General features: G+C 43.9%; 1 protein-coding gene and 1 long non-coding RNA gene across 4 annotated transcripts; one reads left to right on the top strand and one right to left on the bottom strand.

The window, feature by feature from the left end:
- Positions 1-912: 912 nt before the first annotated feature.
- Positions 913-4191, bottom strand: LOC148055901 (uncharacterized). Its single transcript, XR_015704834.1, has 3 exons — positions 3908-4191; positions 2361-2531; positions 913-1796 (listed from the first exon to the last, which is right to left on the bottom strand). It is a non-coding gene; the product is annotated as an uncharacterized LOC148055901 (long non-coding RNA).
- Positions 4192-4377: 186 nt separating this feature from the next.
- On the top strand, positions 4378-21016 carry SLC25A15 (solute carrier family 25 member 15). 3 transcript variants are annotated; one of them, XM_087758101.1, is made up of 8 exons: positions 4378-4516; positions 5167-5278; positions 7078-7205; positions 11066-11324; positions 15925-16062; positions 16396-16565; positions 17590-17748; positions 18642-21016. In XM_087758101.1, the coding sequence occupies exons 3-8, from the start codon at positions 7151-7153 to the stop codon at positions 18764-18766; spliced, it is 906 nt and encodes a 301-aa protein (XP_087614227.1). In that variant the 5' UTR covers positions 4378-4516; positions 5167-5278; positions 7078-7150; the 3' UTR covers positions 18767-21016. The 3 variants fall into 3 exon arrangements, with proteins under 3 accessions (XP_087614227.1, XP_087614229.1, XP_087614228.1); XM_087758103.1 differs by having other exon boundaries at positions 10995-11324; XM_087758102.1 differs by lacking the exon at positions 4378-4516 and adding an exon at positions 4658-4807.
- The last annotated feature ends 1433 nt before the right edge of the window (positions 21017-22449 follow it).

Genomic DNA, 22449 nt, shown 5'->3' with positions numbered 1-22449 from the left:
ACACCAAAGAGATGAAATCTGGTGTTTTTCCAGTCTCTGCTCCAGGACACGCCCGTGATGGCTTTGGGGTGTCCAGCCTGGGGACAAACACATACAGAGGATGTGCTGGAGGCCTTTAGCTTTTGCTGAGGAAAATGGCTTCCTGCTGTGAGCGCAAATACTAATGAGAACCCTGATCTAGCTGAAAAGGATCAGAGGAACTTCAGATGTACCAGAAATGGAAGGAAAATATTGGGTCCGGATCAAATCCGTCTGAAACCGAACTGAAAACAAAAATCCAACTAACTGGGAACTGCTGCTGTTGGCCAGTTTCCTCAAACTCTTTTTGACTTTTGGCAATGCTCACTCGTCCATGTGCTTTTTGTCCTCCAAGGTTTTTTTTCCTATTGTATGCAATAGCAATTTCCAAGTAACGTTTTTACCTTTGATATACAAATGCCCCGTATTTCCCCCACGCAATCTAGATAACTTCACTAACAAACTACTTTTACTCCTAAAAAGCCACTCTTTTGTATCACAACCTTCCTTCCCCGTGAGCTGCTGCCCTGTAGTATCACATTGCCCTGGCTGAGGCAATGTACCAAGACAATTCCCAGAGTCTGGTTGATATTCAGTAACTAACTCTCCGTAACTCCATTGCATGCCTGAACCATTAGTAATTTAAAAAAAATGGATAGAAATCTCACAAAAATTTCCAAGAAACATACCATTTTCAGCTCTGTGTGTTGGTCTTTTGGGTTGCTGGTTTTGGACGAGATTTTAAGGGCAAGTATTTGCAGTTGGCTAACAAACAGGCAGAAAAGGCTCATGGTGAACCATAACTCCATAGCAACTGGTAGTTGTCAAGAATATTAAGCAAACTAAGAAAAATTATTTATTGTGCAGTCAAAGTATAGAAAACAGAACCTGGAAGTACAATTCTTACACTGCAAAGAAACATTCCTCCAAAGACCTATCTCTGGGGGTGGTTTACTCTGCTGTAAATCAGACCATATCAATGCAATCCTTGACCACAGCTGAACACCTCTGATGTTTTCCCTCCTGTTGGAATCAGTAGGCACAGCAATGTTTGTGTCATCAAATCTGCTCCGAATTATTTTGGTGGTCTTCAGCTGCCTTTTCACACAGCTATGCATCCTGCGCTGCCCGGCTGCACCGTTTACCTGCACGTTCTCCATTGTTTTAGAGTGACAGTGAGCAAATACCAAGTGATAAAATGGTGGCTGCAGCTAGTCTCTTCTCTCTCAGAATGACCCCTATAGCAAGAACATGAGCTTTTTTTTCCCTCAGACTTGCACTACGCCTCATCCCTGTGCTTCCAGATGGATTTGTAGTAAGGTCTTTAACCTCCACGCTTACTAGGAAGATGCCACAGTCCAGGAAGTTCTGGAGTTCCCAAGGTGGTGGGACCGTCTACGCTAGTAATTAATTTGGTGCAACAGAAATGGGCTAGCAGACTGAAATGTCTAGTGCTGAGGCTCCTCACCTCTGACTTGGGGGGTCTATTTTGCATTAAGTTAGGGCCAAACATCCTTGTGAAATACGTGGTTCAAAGCTGTCCCCCAGACCTTCACTTCATTGACCGCAACCTACTCTGGAAAGGCCAACACTGTCCTCTCACTTGCAGCTGACAGTGGTACCTCAGCACCCAAATCACTATCACCTGTGTAAGGCCTTACACGCAGAGGATTTCCATAAGAATTAGGAAAGGCAAAATGGCTTTCAGGGAGCAAATGGTTTGCCTGTTGTTGGCTGCAGATGGTAGGCTCAGGAGACAGGCTTGGACTGCTGGGATCCTGCAAGATGGAAAGGAAGGCACGTTGCAAGGAAACCCTTTCCTTTCCTGTGTCAGACAAGTTTCCATGGCAGACCCCTCCCACCTTTTCAGCTCCCAGAAGTTACCCATCCCTCCAGTGCCAAAACACTCTGCTCAAGCGGTTGTGCCCCTCCCATCACACAGTGGGCCATCGCGTCCAAAGCCCATCACCCATACCCCAAGCCAGACCCCTTTCAGTCCCAGAAAATGCTTCCATGTTCCTGCAAAGCACTTGCAAGCCAAGCTCTCTGCACACGTGTCCCATTTCTGACCTGCCTTAATCCTTTGAGGGGAAGCTTGAAGTTAAGCCCCAAATAAATTGCCCTTCAGGACCTCCACACCAGCACAGTGCAGGGGCAAAAAGTATGGTTTGGCTTAGTAGAGATGGGTGCAGGTAGCAGAAATAGCCATGTGGTGGCAATATGCTCATTGTAGTGCTGCATTTCACGGCTATAAAATCTCCCAGGCAACATTTCAAGTACCGTCACCAGCTCCATCTTTTGTACAGGGTCCAAACAAGAGCAGATCAGGCCTGGTGCTCTACCTGAGGAATGTGGTCCTGAACAAGCATGCTGAAATATTCAAGGCCTGTTGTTTCAGCTGGCAAATGGCAACAGCAGGCAGCACATGATTTAATGGCACATTAGTTGGAAGCTTCGTTGCATTAAGGCTTAGATATTTTTCACCAACTTAATCTTCCAACAGTGCTGCAGTCCTGTTAAAAAAGAAGTCAGCACACAGGTCAAAATTCTTTGTGACTAAACAGTAATCTCTTAAGTATTTCAGATCATTTGAGATGCACAACTAACTCACCATCACTAATTGTTACTACAGACTCAGCAATTATTTCCACATTAAAGCAATAAAGTAATTTACAATTTGATGTATTGTTTCTAACAACATTTATAACTTAGCCTGCACTTCCTTAACTATTGCCATATTTTGAAGAATAGCCCCAAACCATTTAAAAGGAATGTTTCAAGAAAATAACCACATAGAAAAATCAGCTGTATCTGAAATGATTAATTAAAAGTGACAGGAAAAAATGTACATGTAACTTTCTGGTATTTGTAATGCTTTTTCCTTGGTTTGGGCTCCAAAAGTAGGAACGGTAAGTTTTATTTTGGGGAAAACACCACGGATCTAAGCTCAAATATGTAGGTCCGCTTGTCTCAATCCATGCAAACACATGCAACTCAGCAGGGATTGCAGGCATACAGCACTTCCCGGTCTGGCAGAGTATCTCAAGTATTACTGATCACTGATATACGTTATAGATAATGCTCATTAATCTTTTCACAGGCTGTACAGTGTCCTACTGCTTTCACCTGGGCATTGCTTCTGAAAAGCCTTATTGCAAGTGCTTCTATTAATTTAGAAGGAAAAAAAAAGGAGTTTTGCACAGTTTCAGCTGAGGAAAGTGGTATTAACCCTCAGCACAGCAGTTTAAGCCACCATATTCCACTTCATAGTGCTGAAAAGTTAGGACCACGAAAGTGACATCTCAGCTTAGCAGAAGTCACTTGTTGATCTGCAGCAAATGGCTTACAGATTGCTTACAAATTGCTCACAATTGCGATCTCTGTCCATGTCCAATTTGTAGCACGTTAATGTGCTACAGGTCACTGCCTCTTCTGTGCAAGCAAAGCTAGAGACTTTAGCAGACATCTGAAGAGGAACACCTCTTACTTTGTATCTCCATAATTATCTGACTATTCAACTACAGAGGCAGAAGAAAATCCTTTTTCTTTTAGTCAGTATCCAGGATGTCAGGTATAACTCTATACATTTAGATATAAGATTTTAGACTGCTGTATCTTTAAGTATAAAATAGCTCCATACCTGTATGGCTTAGTCCTCTAACACGTATGTGAAACTTAATGGGGAATTTTGTATTTTAGGGAAGGGCAAGTAGTCATTTTTGTTTGACATAACTGTTGTTCGGGCATGTGGTACAAAAAGATGGCCACAGGTTAATTTTCCTTCTCAGGCATTGCTCGCATGACATTGAAAAAATGTGTCAAATACTGCAACTAAGCAGGAGGCCGAGAAAAAAAAGCTCTAGTCAGACCGCAGCTCGTGGATAAATACCTGTGTCGGGAGTTATGGCAGCTCTGCTGTGGATCCCCTGTAGGCACACACTGTTGTTATTTCAGGGTACTTAATTCCTAAATAAATCCTTTAAATACAAAAAAAAAAAAAAAACACCCAACCAACCAAAACAAAAAGATATTGTGGTTCTAATTCATATATTCAGTTTAACCCTGCTCAGTAAGCTTAAACACAGCTCACTGATCAGAGATTTTTGGGGGGAAAAAATGAGGAGGATGTGCTATCCGACCCGAGCAGCAGCAGCCCGCGTCGCGCCCTCACGGCCACCACGTCCACACCCACCCGCGGGCCGTGCCGCGCTGAGAGCCCGAGCGCCGGGCAGGGCTCTCCGGGCCGCCGGGGCCAGGGGCTCCGCTGCTGCGGCTGGGACTTGCCGGGGACCCCCAAACCCCGGGCCCGGCCCCCTGCTCCGCAGCCGCGCCGGCCGCTGGGCGTTTCCCCGCCCGCCCGGAACCGCCGCCCGCCCAGCGCCTCCCCGGCCCGCGTCTTCGCCGGGGCCGCGGGGGGGCCGCGCCGCCTCCCTTGGCCGCCTATATAGGGGCAGCGGCGGCGGGGCGGCCGGGCCGCCCGGGTGGGCGGCGTGCTGTGGTGAGTGGTGGCGCCGGGCGGCCTTGCCCTCTGCCTTGGCGGGCCGGGTGGCCGTGGCTCGGAGCGGAGGGGTCCGCGGGCGGGAGCCGGGCTGCCCCGCGGCCCGTGGGGCCTGGCGGGCGGGCACGGGGTGCGCGGCCCCTGGGGAAGCCGGGGGCTGCGCGCAGCCGCCCGGGAGCGGCGTCGGGCCGGGGGCGGTGCGGGGTTAGGCGGCCTCCGGCCCCGGCAGGCCTCTGCCGTCTCCCCGCGCCGCCCCGCCAAGGCAGGCCGGGGCTCTCCGGCTCGGCAGGGGTGGGTGCTCTGGGACGGGGGGTTACCGCCGCTGCAGGCCGAGCCTTCCCCTCCTGCAGAAAGCCCTGCCTCGGCTTTGCCCGGGCTGGAGCTGGCGGCCGGGCCAGCGAGGAGCCCCCGCCGCGGCAGCCGTGAGCACGTGTGGCGGCCGGCGTCGCTCTGCGGCTGCCGGGGTGCCGGCCTGCTCTGGCCCGGGGGAGCGGGGACACGGCCGGCCTCTGCGGGCTCTGGCAAGGAGCGGTGCTACCTTCTGGGTGTATTTACGTTTGGAGAAGGCATCAGCAGAGAGTAACATCTGGGGCTGCGGGTGGAGGACTCTGTGGGACCTGTTACGCTAACTAATGCTTCTGTCTTTCCAGGTTTGAGGCTTGGATTTGCTTTGGAAGTAACAGCGTTGTTGCCTTGTTCTATCTACAAGCAGTTTTTGATCTGCTACTGTTATTACCAATAGGAAAAAAAATAGGAGGGAAGGTATGTACATATATAATACCCGTGTAGTTTTGACTAAGTCTTAAGTCTTCTGGAAGTGGCAGTGTGCTCTTATGGGCCAGGAAACTAAACTTCCTTGGCTCTTAAAACATCCATATTTTTATAGGCATCTCTGTTTTTCCTTCTGCTGCCAGGCTTTCAGTGGGTATCTGTGGGTGATTTGGCACGTGCTCCCTTTGGGGACTGGCACAAGTTGATAAGCACTCAGCATGATGCAAGCAGTGTACATTTTACCGAAGGCAGGCAATTGTTGTTCTCTAGTAATTCCCTTCACTCAGAGGCTGTCTCGCTGATCTGTCGTTCTTTTTTTTCTCTAAATGAGAAGCAAAACTGCAGCGTGCTGTGTGAACACTAATGAGGTATATAGGATAATGAAGTGTAACTTGGTCTTGGAGCCTCTGTTTTGTAGTAACACCTAGCATACTATGCTGTCAGTAGTGAAACAGTTCAAATCTGTAACCACAATTTGGAAATAGCATGTATTAGTGTCATTTATTACAAGAGTAATGACTTTTTTTTTTTAAACCCATTATATTCAGATTTCTGCAACACATCTGAAACAGACTGGACATGTGAAGTTACTGAGTGACAGTATTTGGCCTACTGGGTTTTTTTAAGCTTCAGGAGTAATCAATCTGTTTAGAGACAGGCTTTCTTAAAGCCTGCTTATATGCAAGTGTCTGTGCTTGTAATGTAACAGTGGTAAAAAGGATGTGGTTCATACAGTGTGGGGTTTTTTTAATTATTCTTTCAATGTAGCCTACTGTAAATTTATGTTTCCGATTCATACCACTCCAAAGTATATTTTGGGAGAAAACAGGCTTCAAAAGAAGCATTACAGTAGGTAGAAGAGTGAAAATCGTTCTGTTTACTGACGTATTCTGCTTGAAGACAAGCTTAACAGTCAATGAAGGACTGATTCATGTGTGTATTTGTGTGTTTTTTAAGACTCATGCAACTTTCTCGACAGCACTGCCAGCCAAGTGTCTAGCTCAGCAACGTGGTTCTGAAACAGTGGGAGATCTTTGGCTCAGTGGTCTTACTGCAAGCTTGTTTTAACTGCTTGCCCAGTGAAATTGCCTTGCTGCAAACTTGAGAACTGAATTCATTTGAATGTTTTATTTGAAAGTGTCACCTTTGTATTTCTGCTTTCCAGCTGCCTTCCTGAGAGATGAGGTGTAATTCTTATTTATATGCTGGGCGGGGGAGGGACTTGCACTGGGAACATGACAGCCAGACACAATTCTAGATGTTCATATTAATTCCTTTTCTACTCGTATCTTCTGAGAGCCACGTAGAAATACCTAATGTGCCTGTATCATCATGAATAAGTTTTCTTAGCTGCTGTTCACCATGAGGAGAGCAATTCTCTGTTTTGTTTTATGGGTGGGGAGCTGAGACGGGAGGTGGGGGAATGTTCCTGCCAGCTAGCCTTAGACACCTGATGGAGACTATGCTTCTATAATCAGTAGAAAGGTAATGCTCAACGCTGTTCCCTGGAGGTACTCTTTGCTTTCATTTGAGAGATCCAGGGAGACTAGAAGCTGGAAAGCCCAAATAATCTGAAGACAGGCAGTGATACTCCAGAGGGCTTGCCTAAGGTGGCACAACTAATTAGTCAAAATATGCCATGTCTCAGTCCTTGGGACAAGCATTTTCTGTCTCTCAATGGTTTAGAACAAGCTAAATGGAAGAGTGGAAGTGAAAGCATTCATGTGATGCTTTTGCCTGTCGGAGTTATTGTTGTAAATCCTGTATGCTTCATCTTTCTCTTCCTTCAGGAGACAAGTGTCTCGACACCTGCGAGGAAACGGGAGACTTTGCTCTGAAGTAACTGATAAACAAGCGTGAAGCATGAGGATCAACTCTGCTATTCAGGCTGCTATTGACCTCACAGCAGGAGCTGCAGGTAATGCTGGAGAGAACTTAATTGCACAAAACTTCTCAGGGGCAGTTTTAATAGCTTTGACAAATGGAAAAGCAGTTTCCCGTTGCTATAAAAAGCCTCGCCTTCTGTGTTTTAAGGATATGGAGGTGAGGCAGCTGACCTCAGCCAGTGTTGTAGCTGCAACTGTTGTAACTTATCGCTCCTTCCTGGTGAAACCCCTGCCAAACAGTGAAGGTGTAACCTTTATTTCAGACTAATAATTTTCCAGAAGGAGGTTTAAGTTTCAGTGTTAGTTCTCATGCTCACATGAATTTAAGAATCAGTCACAAGTAGAGTTTTGGAATGAACTCAAACAGCGTGTGAGTGATTGAGGTGCTGCTTTTGTCACAGGAACCCTCTCTAATTGAAACACACAAGAAGCTATCTTGAAGGGTTATCGGCTCAGACAGCATCCTGGTGTGAATCTTTGGGAAGCTCAGCAGTAGGACTGATGGTGATGAATTCACTTAACGAACTTCCACTTCGGTCTAGTCTGTGCTATAAAGTTTTGCTGGACCAGTTGTGACAGTCACAAATGTGGAAACAGTTGCACTGTCGCACTGACATTACCACCTTGGTAATGTCTGTGGCTGAGGGATGAATCGGTTTTTAACTCTACCAGGGAAAAGGGCTCTTTCTGGCATTTCTAAGCTGGCAATATTTATACAGAGAAGGCGGAAGGAAAGATTTGTCTAATGAACTGTTGTAACCAGTTTAAACAATTTAATTTTTTCTTTCCCGTACAATAGCTATTACAGTCAGTCCTTTTATGACTGTGTTAATGCTGTGAATATGACAGTATTAATGGTGTTAAGTGCATTCAAGGGTAGTTACGTGAGGTCATTTGTCAGAGCGGAGTTAACCTTAGCATAGTGACAAAGCAAGGGGGGACAGATAAGAAGTCCAGCGTGGCACCTTCGTAAAGCATTTCGTCTGACACCACGTTTTGCCCAGTGAATACTTGCTTTGTTAGCCTTTGCAAAATATGTCATTGACTAGACAACACCCTGTTTCCCTGCAGGGGAAGAGAAGTGTTTCTGCTATTATTCCTTCATTGCCTTAGAAAAAATACGTTTCTGTTAGTCTGTTCATTCTCCTTTGGTTTTGGGTGCTCAGTAAAGAACAGTTGTTATGTCTGCTCTATTTCCCGAAGTAGCAACTTAGTATCTGTGCAGTTCTTGACAGTTTTGTGCATGTTCCAGGTGCTTAAATGGGAGGTGTAATTCCTTTCCTTCCTGCTACTTCAGCTCAGGAATGCTGCTGTTCACATCCAGGGCAGTGGAGCACGCTGGCTTAGGAAGTTGTCTTTCTGAGTCGAAGCCTGGTGTGTCTCATCTTGCCTACTACAAGAGCTGGAAAGTAGCATTAGCTTAGAAATCCATTGCTTGGTGATACTGTTCCATGCCCACGTTCAGGCTAACAGGGCATGCACTTGCAGTTTGCTTGGTTTTTGGCAGTAGAGCTTAGAGGATCTTAGAACTAATTGTGCTGTCTTCTTCTCTGGTATAGTTCTCCTTCCTTCAGGTAAGACGTAGGAATTCAGACCTTTTTCAACATGACTTCAGTAATCCTAAATCATTGTTCTTATTCTTTTTCTTTGCTACTTCTGTTGTAATAGATAGTTTTACTCTTCCTCTAGTATTTATTTTCCATATTCTTTTGGCATACTTGCTTTGTATTGACTATGTTCATTGGTAGTGCTCGTTTCTGTGTTACGTATGTCTCTGCATCCTTTAGAAAGTGTATTTAACTAGGCAAACAACTAGGTACTCCAGCAAATGCGTAACCTGGTTTTACCTTCCTCATCAGGTACACTCTTAACTAGCCGTTAAGTAATGACATATTGGGGCAAGTAAATTCTGAACAAGAATAAATAAGTCGTTTAGCTGCCTGTGGGTCATAGTCCTTTGCCTAGGATCTAAGCAACCTCTAATCACTTCTTTGATTAAGTAGGACTCTTTTTCTCCACCATTCCCATGTTGTTATTAGGACCACATTTGTCTAAATGTTCAAGCAGGGTTGACTTTTTTGTTTTTCTGGTTTGTTTTGGTTTTGTTGGTTTTTTTAGACTCTTTACTGTTGGCTGGAAGAATTTTTTTTTTTCTTTAATATTTTAGATATTAACTGGGACCCTTGGTCTTTACCTTGAGGCTTACAAAGTTCATCTCTGTAGTTTACTGGGCTTCTTGTGCCACCTCCAATGACAGTGTAAGGAGAGCCCTTTCTCTTTTTGGAACAGCTGTTCACAATCCACTCCCAATTTTTCAGCTTTGCATTCCCAAGACCATTCCTGGTTTTCTTGGGCTTCTTCCAACAGCCATTATTTTACTACATGTGGATGTTTTAGGTCTGCCTTTACACAGGAACCTAGCATTTGTCCTGTAGATTAATATCTACCTGACTTGCCTGCAGGTAGCATTGGCTGAGCCTTTCCAGCTCTGCTTTTCATCTGAGGCTTACATGGATGCTACTGGTCTGAGCCAGGTACTTTTCTCCTTGGTTATCCCTCCCACAGCAAGCAGCTCTTCATGTGTCCTTGCATGATTTGCTCTGAAGCTTTTAATGATCCATCTGGTTGAGAATAAAGTTTTATGGGAGCTAGGATCTTGAGTTCCTCTTAAAGACCTGAAGTACCTCTTTGCAGAGGAGCGACAACAATGTAACACAAATGTGTTTGCAAAGACTAAAATCGATTGAAAATCACCCTGGTTAAACAAACACTTGCTTACTCTTCTACTCCCCACTTAGAAGAAAAATAGCTAATCTTAATTGGATTCACACATTTGTTTCAGTTTCTTTACATTATCTGCATTTACAGGTAATTATTTCAGTTTCATAGCTGAAAAAACATCTTGTTAAGTTGCCCTTTTTAAGATGTATGCATGTCAACTGTGCTTTGGTTAAAGATCAGCTTCTGTTTTAGGATGGTTCTTCTCTCTTGCTGAAAAAGCAAAACCATAAAGTTTATATAAGGTACATCTATCATATGCTTCCTGTTAGGTATTGGCTCCTAATAGATTGCTGTCAGTGTATGCTGGTATTTCTTTCTGAAAGTGTAACGTTAGCTCTTTCTGCAGACCACTGAATTGAGTTAGATTTTGTGGAAGAACACTGCGCTGTGGGCAAAGTGGTTATTGATGACATTGATGGAAATATCTCACAAGTTTTCAGGGTATTGACCTTGCAGTTCAGTTTGGAAAAGATAACACATTGAGAAATTTTGCCCTTTTGCCCTTTTTCAGCTTATCCTGGACGCTTTCTTCCAGTATGTGGGAATAAATGTAAATAAGAATCATCTGGAGTTTTGAAGTAAAGAGCTTGAGTCTTTTGTTATCAATTTATAATGCATCATCAGTTTTAGCACTCTCTCAGCAGTGTTCTTGTCCTGGGGGAACCTTTGTCTCGCTTGATTACAAATCTTTCAGTTTTTTGTTATTGTTGGAACGTAAAATCAGATGGCTTCTGAACCACTGCATTGATGAGCAAGGGAAAATGTTGCTTAACTCATTAACACAAGTGACTTGATTGCAGAACAATGCCTCTAATTCAGTACCTGTTCATGTAAGTGAACTGACTCATTTAGATGCTTGCTTTTAGTAAGGTAAAGAAATGTTTAATGAGAATCAAGCTGTTACTGCTCTTATGCATGATTTTTTTTCTTCAGGTAATGAAATTCACCACTGACAATTGATGCCATTGTGCTAAAATCAGTGCAGTTGCCTTTTCCTGCAGAGAATTCTTTCATCTCTTTCTGTGTGGTTTTCCTAACAGTGCTGCTTGTGTATAGGCATTTCGGTTGTGATGACCTTCAGCCACCCTCTTAACTTCCACTGCTTGCTTAGGTGGGACAGCATGCGTGGTGACTGGCCAGCCCTTTGACACCGCAAAGGTGAAGATGCAGACGTTCCCCGACATGTACAAAGGAATTGTTGACTGTTTTGTGAAAACCTATAAGCAAGTGGGGTTTCGAGGCTTCTACAAGGGAACCACACCAGCGCTTATAGCCAACATTGCGGAGAACTCCGTTCTGTTCATGTGCTATGGATTTTGCCAACAAATTGTGAGAAGAATTGTTGGAGTAGACAGGAAAGCAAAGCTCAGGTTAGTAATAGAAATCTGTTTCATGTTTTAAATTAAATAAATAAAAAGTCATGCAACTGCTACTTGCAAATACTGTATTGTCAGGGTGCAACTGATGTCCCAGGTCCCCCTCTGCCAGTATGCAGTGTAGTAACTTTTGGAATATAGACCTTGGTGCTACGATATGTTATAACAGAGCCATCTACTTGTCACTGCAGCTGGCTGGTTTAGATAATCACAACTTAATTGGAATATTCAAGACCTGGAACATCTTACCAAAGGGCATGAGCATTGCAACACCTGAAAGCTGTGTTCCCTTGATCTCTAGGTTGTTCTGATTTTGCAGGGGAGGTAATGTTTCCTCTTACAGGGAGGCATACTAAGGGGAAAGGACACTTTTCTCATATTGCCTTACTTTTTAAATTCATTTATTTAAGTTTCAAAAGCTTGAATGTAATGGTGGTTAGACCGAGGGTCTAATTTTGCACAGTGTGTTTTCTGTAGTACTGGTAATAAGTGGTTGCCTAAGGAATGAGAAAGAAGAGAGAAAGTGTTTGATATTTACTCTGAGTCCTCTGCCAGGCTGTATTCTTAGTTCAGAGGATTTTTTGAGCCTGGTGTGATCTGGTCAGTGACTTTGGATCCCTTTTGAAGCCCTTGTCCAGTTTCCCCTCAAATTCTTGTAAGTTCCTTGCATCTGCGGTACACTTTGGCAGGGAGTTCTGCAGGTGATAATCATTAATTCTGTAACTGGAAGAGGCAGTTGGTCCTTAGCCACTGTCTCTGTGCCGCTTGGGGTTTTGTAGACCTCTGTCCATTACTTCGTGCCCCTTTTCCCCACCTGAGTCTTTTCCTAGGTGAAAGGATCCCAGCCCTCCTAGTCAGTGGACACTCAGGAGCTGTTCTTTTAACTGTCCTTGTTGCCTTTTTTGAAACTCTGGTAATTCTAATGCATCTGGGTTTGAGCTCATGAGACCAGAGTGGTGCACAGTATTCGGGGTGTGAACAAGTTGTGGATTTATGCACTGGCGTAACGATCATAATCTCTTTCTAGCTAGGATGGCTTTTCTCCAGGTGCATCACTTTAGAGCTGTCAGTGGTCCGGCAGTCTCGGTGTGCCTTACTGTTACGCATTTCTCAAGGTACGTCTTCTGTGCAGCACTGAGAGTAGCTGCACCTTCTCCATCCTTGTGCTGCCCCACAGTGTGTAAAAGACTTCTCATACTGTCCTAACTCCATTCAGAGAGTAACACAAGGTTAACCACATTCAGCTTTTCATTAATAGCTTTGTTCTGCCTCTGTCGTGTCTGTCTCCAAATGGAAGTAGTTGAGGAGGCCATGATTCTGCATTTGAGATCTCTGACATGACATGACATGGGTAGCTACCTAAGTGGAAGACAAGTATCTAAAAGTGGCGGTACATGAGGTGTTCTCCTGGATGTGCTGTATCTTAAGACTGAGGCCTGCTATAAGGGAATATGAAGCAATGAAGAAACTTACATTAATTGCTCTCCACTTCAATTCTCTTTCACTATTCTCTGGCAGTTGAGACCTCTCAGCTGAGACAGAATTGTTTCCACCTTTTTTATTGCTTTCTTAGATCAGGGATTTTCTGCTTGCTCAGCTTACAGACTCCTTATCTTTTTCTGCCCACTAAAATGTAGAAGGTAGGCCTACCTACAGCGTGCTTTGCTTCTTAACCATCTTTTGCGATCCTCCTGGGGGGCAGACCACACACTTCCAGAGGTCCTAGGATTATCTCTTCAGCTGACTGAGACAGCATGTTTAGGGTGTACGTAGGGGAGGTAGCGCAGGAAACCTTCAAACAGTATACGTAGATGTACTACTCCAAGCCTTTGGAGTAGGATACAGAATGGGAATGTAATTTGAATATGTAGCAATAGCAAGTGCCTCTGACATCTTACCCCTCTTTCCTTGGTCAGGTACTGGTACTTTTCAGATCCAGGATGGCTGTTTAATTCACTGTTGGTTGAAGAGCAAATAGTGTGACTGCATGGCTGTATTAGGACAAAACATTAAAGCATTTAGGTTTACTTGAAAGATTTCTCCCTTTTGGTCTCTTCATCTGGATCATTGTGGAGGCGTCTTATGAGGTGCATGTATGAGAGAGTTGTATTGACGTGGTCTGCAGTGGCGCCCTGCGTACACGTGGTCTGTCTGGGACGTCTCCACCCATTCTCACTGTGGAAGAGTCAGGAAGCCTTTGTAGTGTGCTGTAGGGGATGGAAGAAACCCTGATGAGGTGGCTATCCTCCAGACATGACAAGAACTATGATTACCTTTATTGCCTCTGCTGTTCAAAAACTGTCGTAGTGTCTTAGCCTGAAGAACAAAACACGTGAAGTTGCAAACTGAGGTGAACCTGACCATTTTTCTTACCTGTATCTAAGCAATTGCTTGTTACTTTTTCTTTATTTTGTAGCATTTGAGATTTCTCAAAACCAGCTATAATAGTTTGGTTTTGCTTTAAGTTACCTTTTCACTAATACCTTTTAAATGGCTTGGAAATAAACTTGCCTAGTCTGCATGTGTTTAGTGATACCCTGGTCAGTGCCTTGCAAAACAGTTACAAGGACAGTTACAAAACAACACTTTTTCTAGTTAAAGGAATACATGGCACTGATACATGAGTCAAAAAGAAAACAAATGGAGAGAGACATGCTAAATTCCATTTATCTTTTAACATCCATTTAGTCCAACCAAACTGATTTCATTCCATGCTAAAGTCTAAACTGAGACAACCAAATGGAAAGAGAAGTGCTAAATTCCATTTGTCTTTAAATGTCCATTTAGTCCAACCAAACTGATTTCGTTCCGTGCCAAAGTCTAAACTGAGAGAACTATTATCCTTGTTCACCTCAGTTTGACTTTCTCAGTACGTGACTAGCCATCTTCAGCAGGTTATTTTCTTTGAAAAACAAGATAAATGCCTTTTATAGAGGAAGCAGCAGTGTAAGAGTAGAGGATTCTTGCTCCTGTGCTGTGTGATCAAAAATCTCCCACCCAGAAAAAACACTGCATTAGGCATTTTGAGTTGAGAGGACACTTGAACAGGGTTCAAGGCTTATCACTTCTGCAGCGAGGTTCACTGTATTAAAGACCAAAGCCTAAACAGTGGGTGCAGTTGAATTTTTGTATGTAGAATTAAACATCAACAGGCAAAAGTAGGAAAGATCTGAATTAGGGCTAAATCTGGTCCTTTATGTACATGTGCCAGAATTCTTTTCAAGTCTGATAGCATCTGGTTTTTTTCTCCCCTGAAGGAGAAAGGATCCCGTGCACCCTTCAGTGCATAGTTTTAACACACCTCTTCCATATTTTCTTATCCTAATGTGTAACCTTATTGCCTTGCTCTAGCTCATAGCTTAATAACTGCAGGGCTCAGCCACATACTGTATTTTTAACTCTGCCTTTTTCTGTCTTGAGCTTTATTGGGTTGCGTCTCAGATCCCTATTAAGCCAAGCTTTGTGTGCTGCAAGAGGGTTGTGTGATCAATGTTGCCGTTTGTTTACCACATATTATTCAGTTGCTGCTCTGCAGCCAGTTACTAATTTCTTCCACTTTGATGGTTCTTGTCACTGCCATATCTGAATATGTCACAAGCTTTGCTTCCTGTCACAACTTCAGTTCCGTGATGCTTCTGTAAGACGAAAAGTTGTAGCTTTAATCTCTGGTACTGTAGGTGTGTAAAACTGCTGGGCACAGGGCAAACATCTCCCTTCTACAGAAAGTATTTCTGTGAAGCAGTGAGGTCAGTCTCCGCTGGGCTGAATCCCCAGGCTCTGAAAGAAGAGAGAAGCTCCGCTTGCTCTGTGCTATTGTGCAGCTCCTGTCCAACACACCAATGTCTGTAGGAGCTGTTTAAAGTGTATAATAAAGTAGTACAATCCCAGAGTACCAGCCTTTTGAGGCCTGGCAGTTTAGCAGCCCAGACTTTGCGATATGTGTAATATCACAGCAAATTCCCAGTTTTGGAATACTGTGAGTCGATGCAGATTACAGTGATGTCCTGTTCAGTGGCGTGGCTTATGTTTGTCTGCACTATCTCAGATTCACATGGTTGCATTCATGGCAGCACATCCATAGAAAGAGTACAGTGGTGCATTGTGCCTTGGTTTCAGATTTTGAGCATCTTCCACTGAAAACCTGTATTAATACTGGTCAGGTGGATTTGAGAACACTGACACCTGTATGAGGTGATTATTGCTCCTATTCTCTTTGAGGAAGTAAGTAGTACCCAAAAGTTGCCCAGTAAAACAAGTCTATCGAAATTTTTATAAAAGCCAAGAGGAAGAAGATTTGATAGTGTTTATTCTGCTGCAATCACTAAAGTATAGCAAGAAGGGTAAAGGTTGCAATGTATATTCTCAGGTGTCAAAAGGATGTACTTGAGTTGTATATGAAGATGGGATGAGCTAGGTTTTTCATCTTCCTAGTTCAAGTAACTGCCATTTTCCTTTGAGACTCTTTCCCCCAAGACTGTCTGTCAGTTTTTCTTGATATTTAGAGTACAGGTTCAAGGAAGCTGATTGCTGGTGCAGTGGCTCCACTGCACTGAAGGTCAGTGCCCAAATACCTTCTGCAGTTTCTCTCTTGCAGTGATCTGCAGAACGCTGCTGCAGGCTCCTTCGCCTCTGCCTTTGCCACCCTTGTCCTGTGTCCTACAGAGCTGGTGAAGTGCCGGCTGCAGGCCATGCATGAAATGCAGTTGTCAGGAAAGATAATCCAGGGACACAAGTAAGTATACACCCTGCCCAGTATCTCTGAAACCCTTTTATGTGTATTTATTATTTTTAATTCTGTATTGGCTCAGTGTCACATTCGTAGTCCGCTGTTAACCAGAGAAGAATTGTGGCTGGGAGGGTCACCAGCCTGGAGATCTTTCAGGCACTAGTAAAGCTGGGTGCCAGCGAAGGGCTCCTGGCAGGATCTTGTTCTAAGTCTTACCTGAGTCCTGTTGTCTGCACAATGCATCCTAACCCTTAATTGTAGCTGCAGTTGCTTATCGTTCTGTAACCTTCTTCTTATCTGGCTATTAAGCATCACTAACTGGATCAACCTCTCTATCAGTACAGTTTGGTCAGTAGTGAAGGGTGTTATTCAAAAGGATGGTCCCCTTGGATTTTACCGTGGCCTGTCAAGCACTTTGCTGCGGGAAGTCCCAGGCTATTTCTTCTTCTTTGGAGGATATGAACTGAGCCGGACGTTCTTTGCCTCTGGGAGATCAAAAGATGAATTAGGTACGGTGCCCCTTTTCCCAGGTGGATTCTAGCTTACTGTCCTGGGACATAAGGGAGGGAGCTATGCTAGTCATCCGCAGCAGTTGTAAAATACATATAAAATGAAGGAAACTGAACATACACAAAATGCAGAACTCCATATTCTGTATATATAGTAATGAATTATTGAAGTGACCATTTTCCAATGGAGCAGGATGTACTGTAGATGGAGAATAAATACAGTGAGCTAACAGTAACATTACAAAACTACTTAAAGATCTGATTCTACAGTGTAACACAACTCCAAACTATTTCCTTTCAGCAGCTGTTTAGAGTGATTTTGACATCTTCAGCTGTATTCTCTTGAACTGTATGTTCAAGTGTATGCTGAAATGTACGCTGACCATTAGTTGTCATCACAATGATAGTAAGAGAACACTGAGATTGAAAATTAGACATGAAAAAATTAAGGAGATGCCAGAATAAAGATTGCTTGTCTCCTGTTGAAAGACTGCACAATTACACTTTGTCGTGCTGGGAGTTAGGATCTCAGCTGCATGCATTCTGGTCTTTGTTGTTGCAAAATGTTTATAAACATCTGATCTGAAACACAAAATGAGGTTGCATCATGAAAAATGACTGATCACAAAGCAACTTCACTGTACCAGATAAATCTCTATAGGTGATTAGTGACACTATGTGATGTTACTCTAAACCATTTCATAATTAGCATTGGAAAGTGATTACAAGTGTGAAAGGAGTGGTGTTAATTTAGTTAATACAGTCAAAACCAAATTCTGAATTATGCTTTTTTAGCATGGCCAATAATCTTAGAGGCACTCCTTATAACCTTTGAGCTTCTGGTTAGACTTGCAACTTACCAGTGGCTTAAAATTAACTTAAAGGTTTGTGGGGAAGCAGAAACTGCTCTTTTGTCATAAGCAGGTTCCTCTGTGTTCTCTTTGACTTCTGTAGATGAAATAATGTAATATTTATGTTGGTGAATATTTTGTGGTGTGTATAAAAGCTTATTTCTTATCTTTAGGTCCCATTCCTTTGCTACTGAGTGGAGGTTTTGGAGGCAGCTGTCTGTGGATTGCTGTGTATCCTGTGGACTGTGTCAAATCTAGAATTCAGGTTCTTTCAATGGCTGGAAAACAGGCAGGCTTTATGGGAACATTCGTAACTGTTGTGAGAACTGAAGGTGGGTACGCAGCATATCAACTGAATCTGTAGGGCTGCAGATTGAAATCTATAGCCTCCAATACCAAAGATGATTGGTTAAGAAATGTAGTCCACTGATAATGTGTTAGACAATAACTGTTTCTAACAAACAAATATTGATGCTTCATGTAGTCTGGAAAGCTTGGAATCTAGAAATTGAGACCTACTGTATCTGTGATGCCTCTTGGTGCAGGAGACAATTCACTTAAAGCTAACAAAAGCTCAGTATGCATTGAAAGCAGCTAAAGGAATGAGCTCCGTTACCTATGACCAAACCTATACATGAAAATTGAAGGAATCCGTTAAGTTCAGTACAGAATTTTTCTTCACCTCTAGAAGTTAATGTATGGCTGAATGAGGGCTGTTTGATAAATCAATCCTGGCAACTTGGGCCATCTACCTCAATGTCTTATCTCTGGAAAAGGCCTGCACCAGGCACTTCAGAAGATAGTGTAAGAATGTCCACGGCCCTGTTACTAGGGAATATGCTCATCAGAGCAGGAGCCTGTCTTGGGGCATGGCTCCAACATAGTCCTGCTGTTCTGTCTGCCCCCTTGCTAGCTGTGGTACAGCTGCTGTGAATGGTATCCTTGGGTGACCAAGGCAGCCTTCTGAAGACTCTCTCATACCTGAGATAAGCTTCTAACATAAGCACTTAAAGGGCTCAACTCACCTGACAACTCTAGATACTCATTCTGTATCAATATCCAGTAACCCTGCGGTTAGCTGCTACACCAGTGAGTTCAGCGCTCTCTGTGTGCGTGCCCCTCTAAGCAGAAGCATTACTTCAGTATCCTTTGAAGGTAAAAGCACAGTGGTTGATGCAGATAGGCGTTTTAATAAATTGCTAACTGGTTCTGATTTCATTTCCAGGTGTACTTGCCTTGTATTCTGGACTAAAGCCAACTATGATCCGAGCATTCCTGGCCAACGGGGCACTGTTCCTTGCCTATGAGTACAGCCGGAAACTTATGATGAAACAAATAGATTCTTACTGATACCTTCTAGCAGATGGAGAACAAAAGGTTGTTTAAGGATCATTTAAATAAAGGATCAAAAACCTGTAGATCACATTATGGTCTGAGCAGGGCCAAATCAGTGACCTAATTTTAGGAACTCAACTCCAGTTTAGGATTTGTAACCTTTTAGATTCAGGTGATTTTATAGAGATGTGTACATGCTGCTTGAATTGGACCAGCAGAACAACTCCATCTTGCAGATTCTGCACTAGGTACATTGCATGTCATAAATGTATTTTCCTGACCTGTAATGGTGCTAAAAAAGAGTTATGTTGACCTGTTGGGTTTAATGTAATATGCAGCAGTAGGCTGTGATTTGTTTAAGGCAAGGCACCATTTTAAAATCTGTGCTGTGGTGGTGAACTTTCCCATTTGCTGGCTGGCAGGTGTCTTAACTCAAAATAACCTGCTGAGAGGAGACCCCAGACCTCTGTCCTTCTCCAGCTCCCTTCTGCTCTGTGGCTTTTCAAGGTCAGGGCAGTTGGTGTCAGGCTTGTGTACTCTGTCCCAGTGAATGGGCTTACAGAAGTAGGAAGGGTTTGCCCCCCACCTTGTATGACTTATAGCTGACATATGCCTGCATTTGAGATAAAAACATATAGTTATGGGGTTTAAGGAGTCCATGCAGCATTTCTAACAAGTGGATGGCAGCCTTTTGTTATTTTCTAGATCCTTCCCAGAAGTGTTGGAGTACACTAAGCACCACTGAATTAAACACTTAACATAAGGGAGACTACTGGAAATAGCTGCTGGCTCAGAGCACAGAACTGTAACTTGGTGCAGGCTCCTGTTTGGGTCACCTTGACATGAATGAGTCCATGTGCTTGAAGGACAGGAAAGCAAAGAGGAGCAGAAAGCCAGAACTGAGTTCTCAAAGACAACTGACACCATGGTCTAGCATGCACTTACTTGGGCTGGAGTCCTGCCACTTGCGGTGTCTCTTCAGCTGAGTGGAAAAAGCTCATATGACTGGATAGTTTATATCACCCTCAGGCCTGGAGAGTATGCCTGCTTGGTCATGTTACTTGATTAAACATGCGGTTAGTCAGTATTCTCCAAAATGATGCAATAACACCTATTTGTAGGTGCTGCTTTTATTCCTGAAGTAGGATGTTCTTTATACAAGCCTATGCTGCCTTGCAAGAAGCAGCTACTGCCTATCCTGGGAGAGGGCAAAGCAGGGCCCAGAGCGACACAATTCATGACCCAGGCCTGGAGTTGTACAGAGGGATGGTGTCTGCATGCTGTCAGGGACAACCCACCCTTGTGGAAGGCACAGGCGAGCTGCCCTCTAGGGTTAGCAGAGCTCTTTTACCCACAGAGATCACCAGAGCTACACAGCAATTAGCAATTTGTCACAGCAACCACAACTTGTGAGTGACCAACAACAGTCACAGCTGGCAAAGCTCAGTTTTGGATGTTACAGCTTCCATTTCAGACCCCAGAAAGAGGAAAAAGCTTTAGGCATAGATAAAATCGTCTCAGTACCTGCCGCCTCTTGCAGTGTAGCCAGCATGCACTTAAACAGGCTACTCTGCTGCACTGTTAACATCCCCTTTGATGAAAGGGGATTGCTGCAGTTCCACAAACTTCTTGCTTCCCCCAGCCTTCACATACAGCAGGAACTGTTTGTCTCCCTTCCGTACACCCCTGAGAAAAAGCAGTTACAAACAAGGCATGGCTGGGGACCTCCCAGTATCTGTTGCACAAATTTACCTTGATTGACTAGTACACTAGGGGTAGTAATACTGTGCATCAGGAGTACTTCAAAAGGAATTTATGCTAAATGTTTAAATAATTCAGATGATACAATGGTGAGGCTTTACGAGTTGTTAGACTTCCCCTTCTTTTCTCTTGTCTATCCAAGAGAAATTGTATATGTTTCTAATAGTTATGAAAAAGTGAGGACTGACTCTACAGCAGTGGAATACTTCAATCTATTTCTTAGATTTGTCTTTGCTTTCATTTTTTAAAGCTGATGGTTGCAGTTTTTAATATAAAAGTCAAAGCTTCAAGAGAAGCAGGATATTTAGACCTGAACCTATAGCAAGAAGCTGGTGGCTGAAATAGACATGCATTTTGGGAGGTTTTACCATTTGAAGTTTATACAAGCAGTAATTTTTCTATTCACAGCTGCTTAAGCTGTACACCTGTATCAGTGGTTCAGCTCAGAACTTTAAATGTTGGTATAGGAATTCACAGGAATAAAGTTTGATTTGATTAACTGAGTGCCTGACTATCATTTATTTAACACCACTTACCAAGCTTGTCTAGCTGAGGAGCAAAGAGAGGTTGAAGTCAGCATCACCACCCCTCCAGCGTTAAAGGAAAAGGCTTTTTACAATCAGCAAATGTATAAAGCCCTCAAAACTGAAGGGCAGGTACCACCTATAACAAGGTGCTGTAAAAAAAAAAAAAAACCAACACCACCACACAACAACACAAACTTCACATTTTTTGCATAAAGCCCATAGTTTAGCCCTTGGCCTGGTGCTTTTGTTAGTACCAAAGTCAGTTCTAATATTACTAATATTAGGGGTCAACTCAAGTTCCAAATTTCTAGACTGTTGATTGCCATGATGCACACTATAAGGGTAAGTTTCCTGCCAGAAGAATGCCCAGAGTCCAGCACAGGTCACCTAAATTCCACATGTGCAAGGTGTGAGTGTTCACTACCCTGGAGCCAGAGAAGGTCACTGCTGCAGGGAGGTTAGGAGCTGTTGTTACCATCTTCTGAAGAGAGATGCAGTATCTATCTCCCTCATACAGCTATTGTATAAGCAGGAATGAGTAAGGAAATTAGTTCTGTACTTAACTGCATGCTTCCACTAGAAAAATCTGACTCTTGCTGTTGTACCCGACTCAAGCTGATCTCATGCAGCAGCAGCTATTTCATAAGCAGGAAGAAGGTTCACCTTTTTCACCCTGCAAGGAATTAGAAAGGGCACCCTAGGACAGTGATATCCAATTGCCAGAGCTAAGCCGAAAGGAACTTAGTCATCAGCCACTTCTAGCTGCAATAAAATGGCATCCTATTGCAGCTCCTGCTAGGTGCAGCGTGGACACAGAGGCCTGAGCTGCCTGCTTGCTCCGTCGCCCTCTAGTGATGCAGCTGCGGTCTCATTCCTCTGTAGGTGGGCGTTCCTCCCTTTTCTCCCACCAGAGATGCAGGGGTTGCATTAAACTTTGCCAGCACCCCTTAACCTCGAGGGGCAGCTTACTAAGTTTATGTGCAATAACACGTGCAGCCCCTGAAGCAATGCTGCGGCATTGCAGAAGTTGCACATGCACCAGCACCCCTTGCAGCACAGGCTAGGCTGCAATAGCAGGCTCCGGAGCCACCAAATCGGGCAGTTCTGAACCTCCGCTCATACCTCGCACATCTGTCAGGGCAGATCCCGAATACCACATCCAATTTCATGTTCCCCACTACAAGAAAGGCAGTGACATATGGAAGCAAGCGAAGCAGAGGGCAACCAGGATGGATGGTGAAGAGAACTGGGCTTGTTCACCCCTAACAGAAAGCTGAGGAGAGATCTTGCTGCTGTCTGCAGCTACTTTGTTCATGCAGGGGACAGAACCAGGCTTTTCCGAGAGACACAGAGGGGCAGGACAGGAGTCAACAACCACAACTTGGAACATGTGAAATTCCAGCCAGGAGG

Source organism: Nipponia nippon, unplaced genomic scaffold (genome assembly GCF_047370975.1).
Source record: "Nipponia nippon isolate SJK-2023a ecotype South Korea unplaced genomic scaffold, ASM4737097v1 scaffold_2, whole genome shotgun sequence".
Classification (NCBI taxonomy): Eukaryota; Metazoa; Chordata; class Aves; order Pelecaniformes; family Threskiornithidae; genus Nipponia; species Nipponia nippon.
The sequence above is the reverse complement of the archived record's forward strand: the minus strand, read 5'-3'. Positions and strand labels throughout refer to the sequence as shown.

Excerpts from the sequence above, each read along its gene's own strand:
- SLC25A15 (XM_087758101.1), top strand. The coding sequence starts at position 7,151 with ATGAGGATCAACTCTGCTATTCAGGCTGCTATTGACCTCACAGCAGGA. Across the intron at positions 16,063-16,395 it reads AAGATAATCCAGGGACACAA|TACAGTTTGGTCAGTAGTGA; the intron begins GTAAGTATACAC and ends CCTCTCTATCAG. Across the intron at positions 17,749-18,641 it reads AACTGTTGTGAGAACTGAAG|GTGTACTTGCCTTGTATTCT; the intron begins GTGGGTACGCAG and ends TTTCATTTCCAG.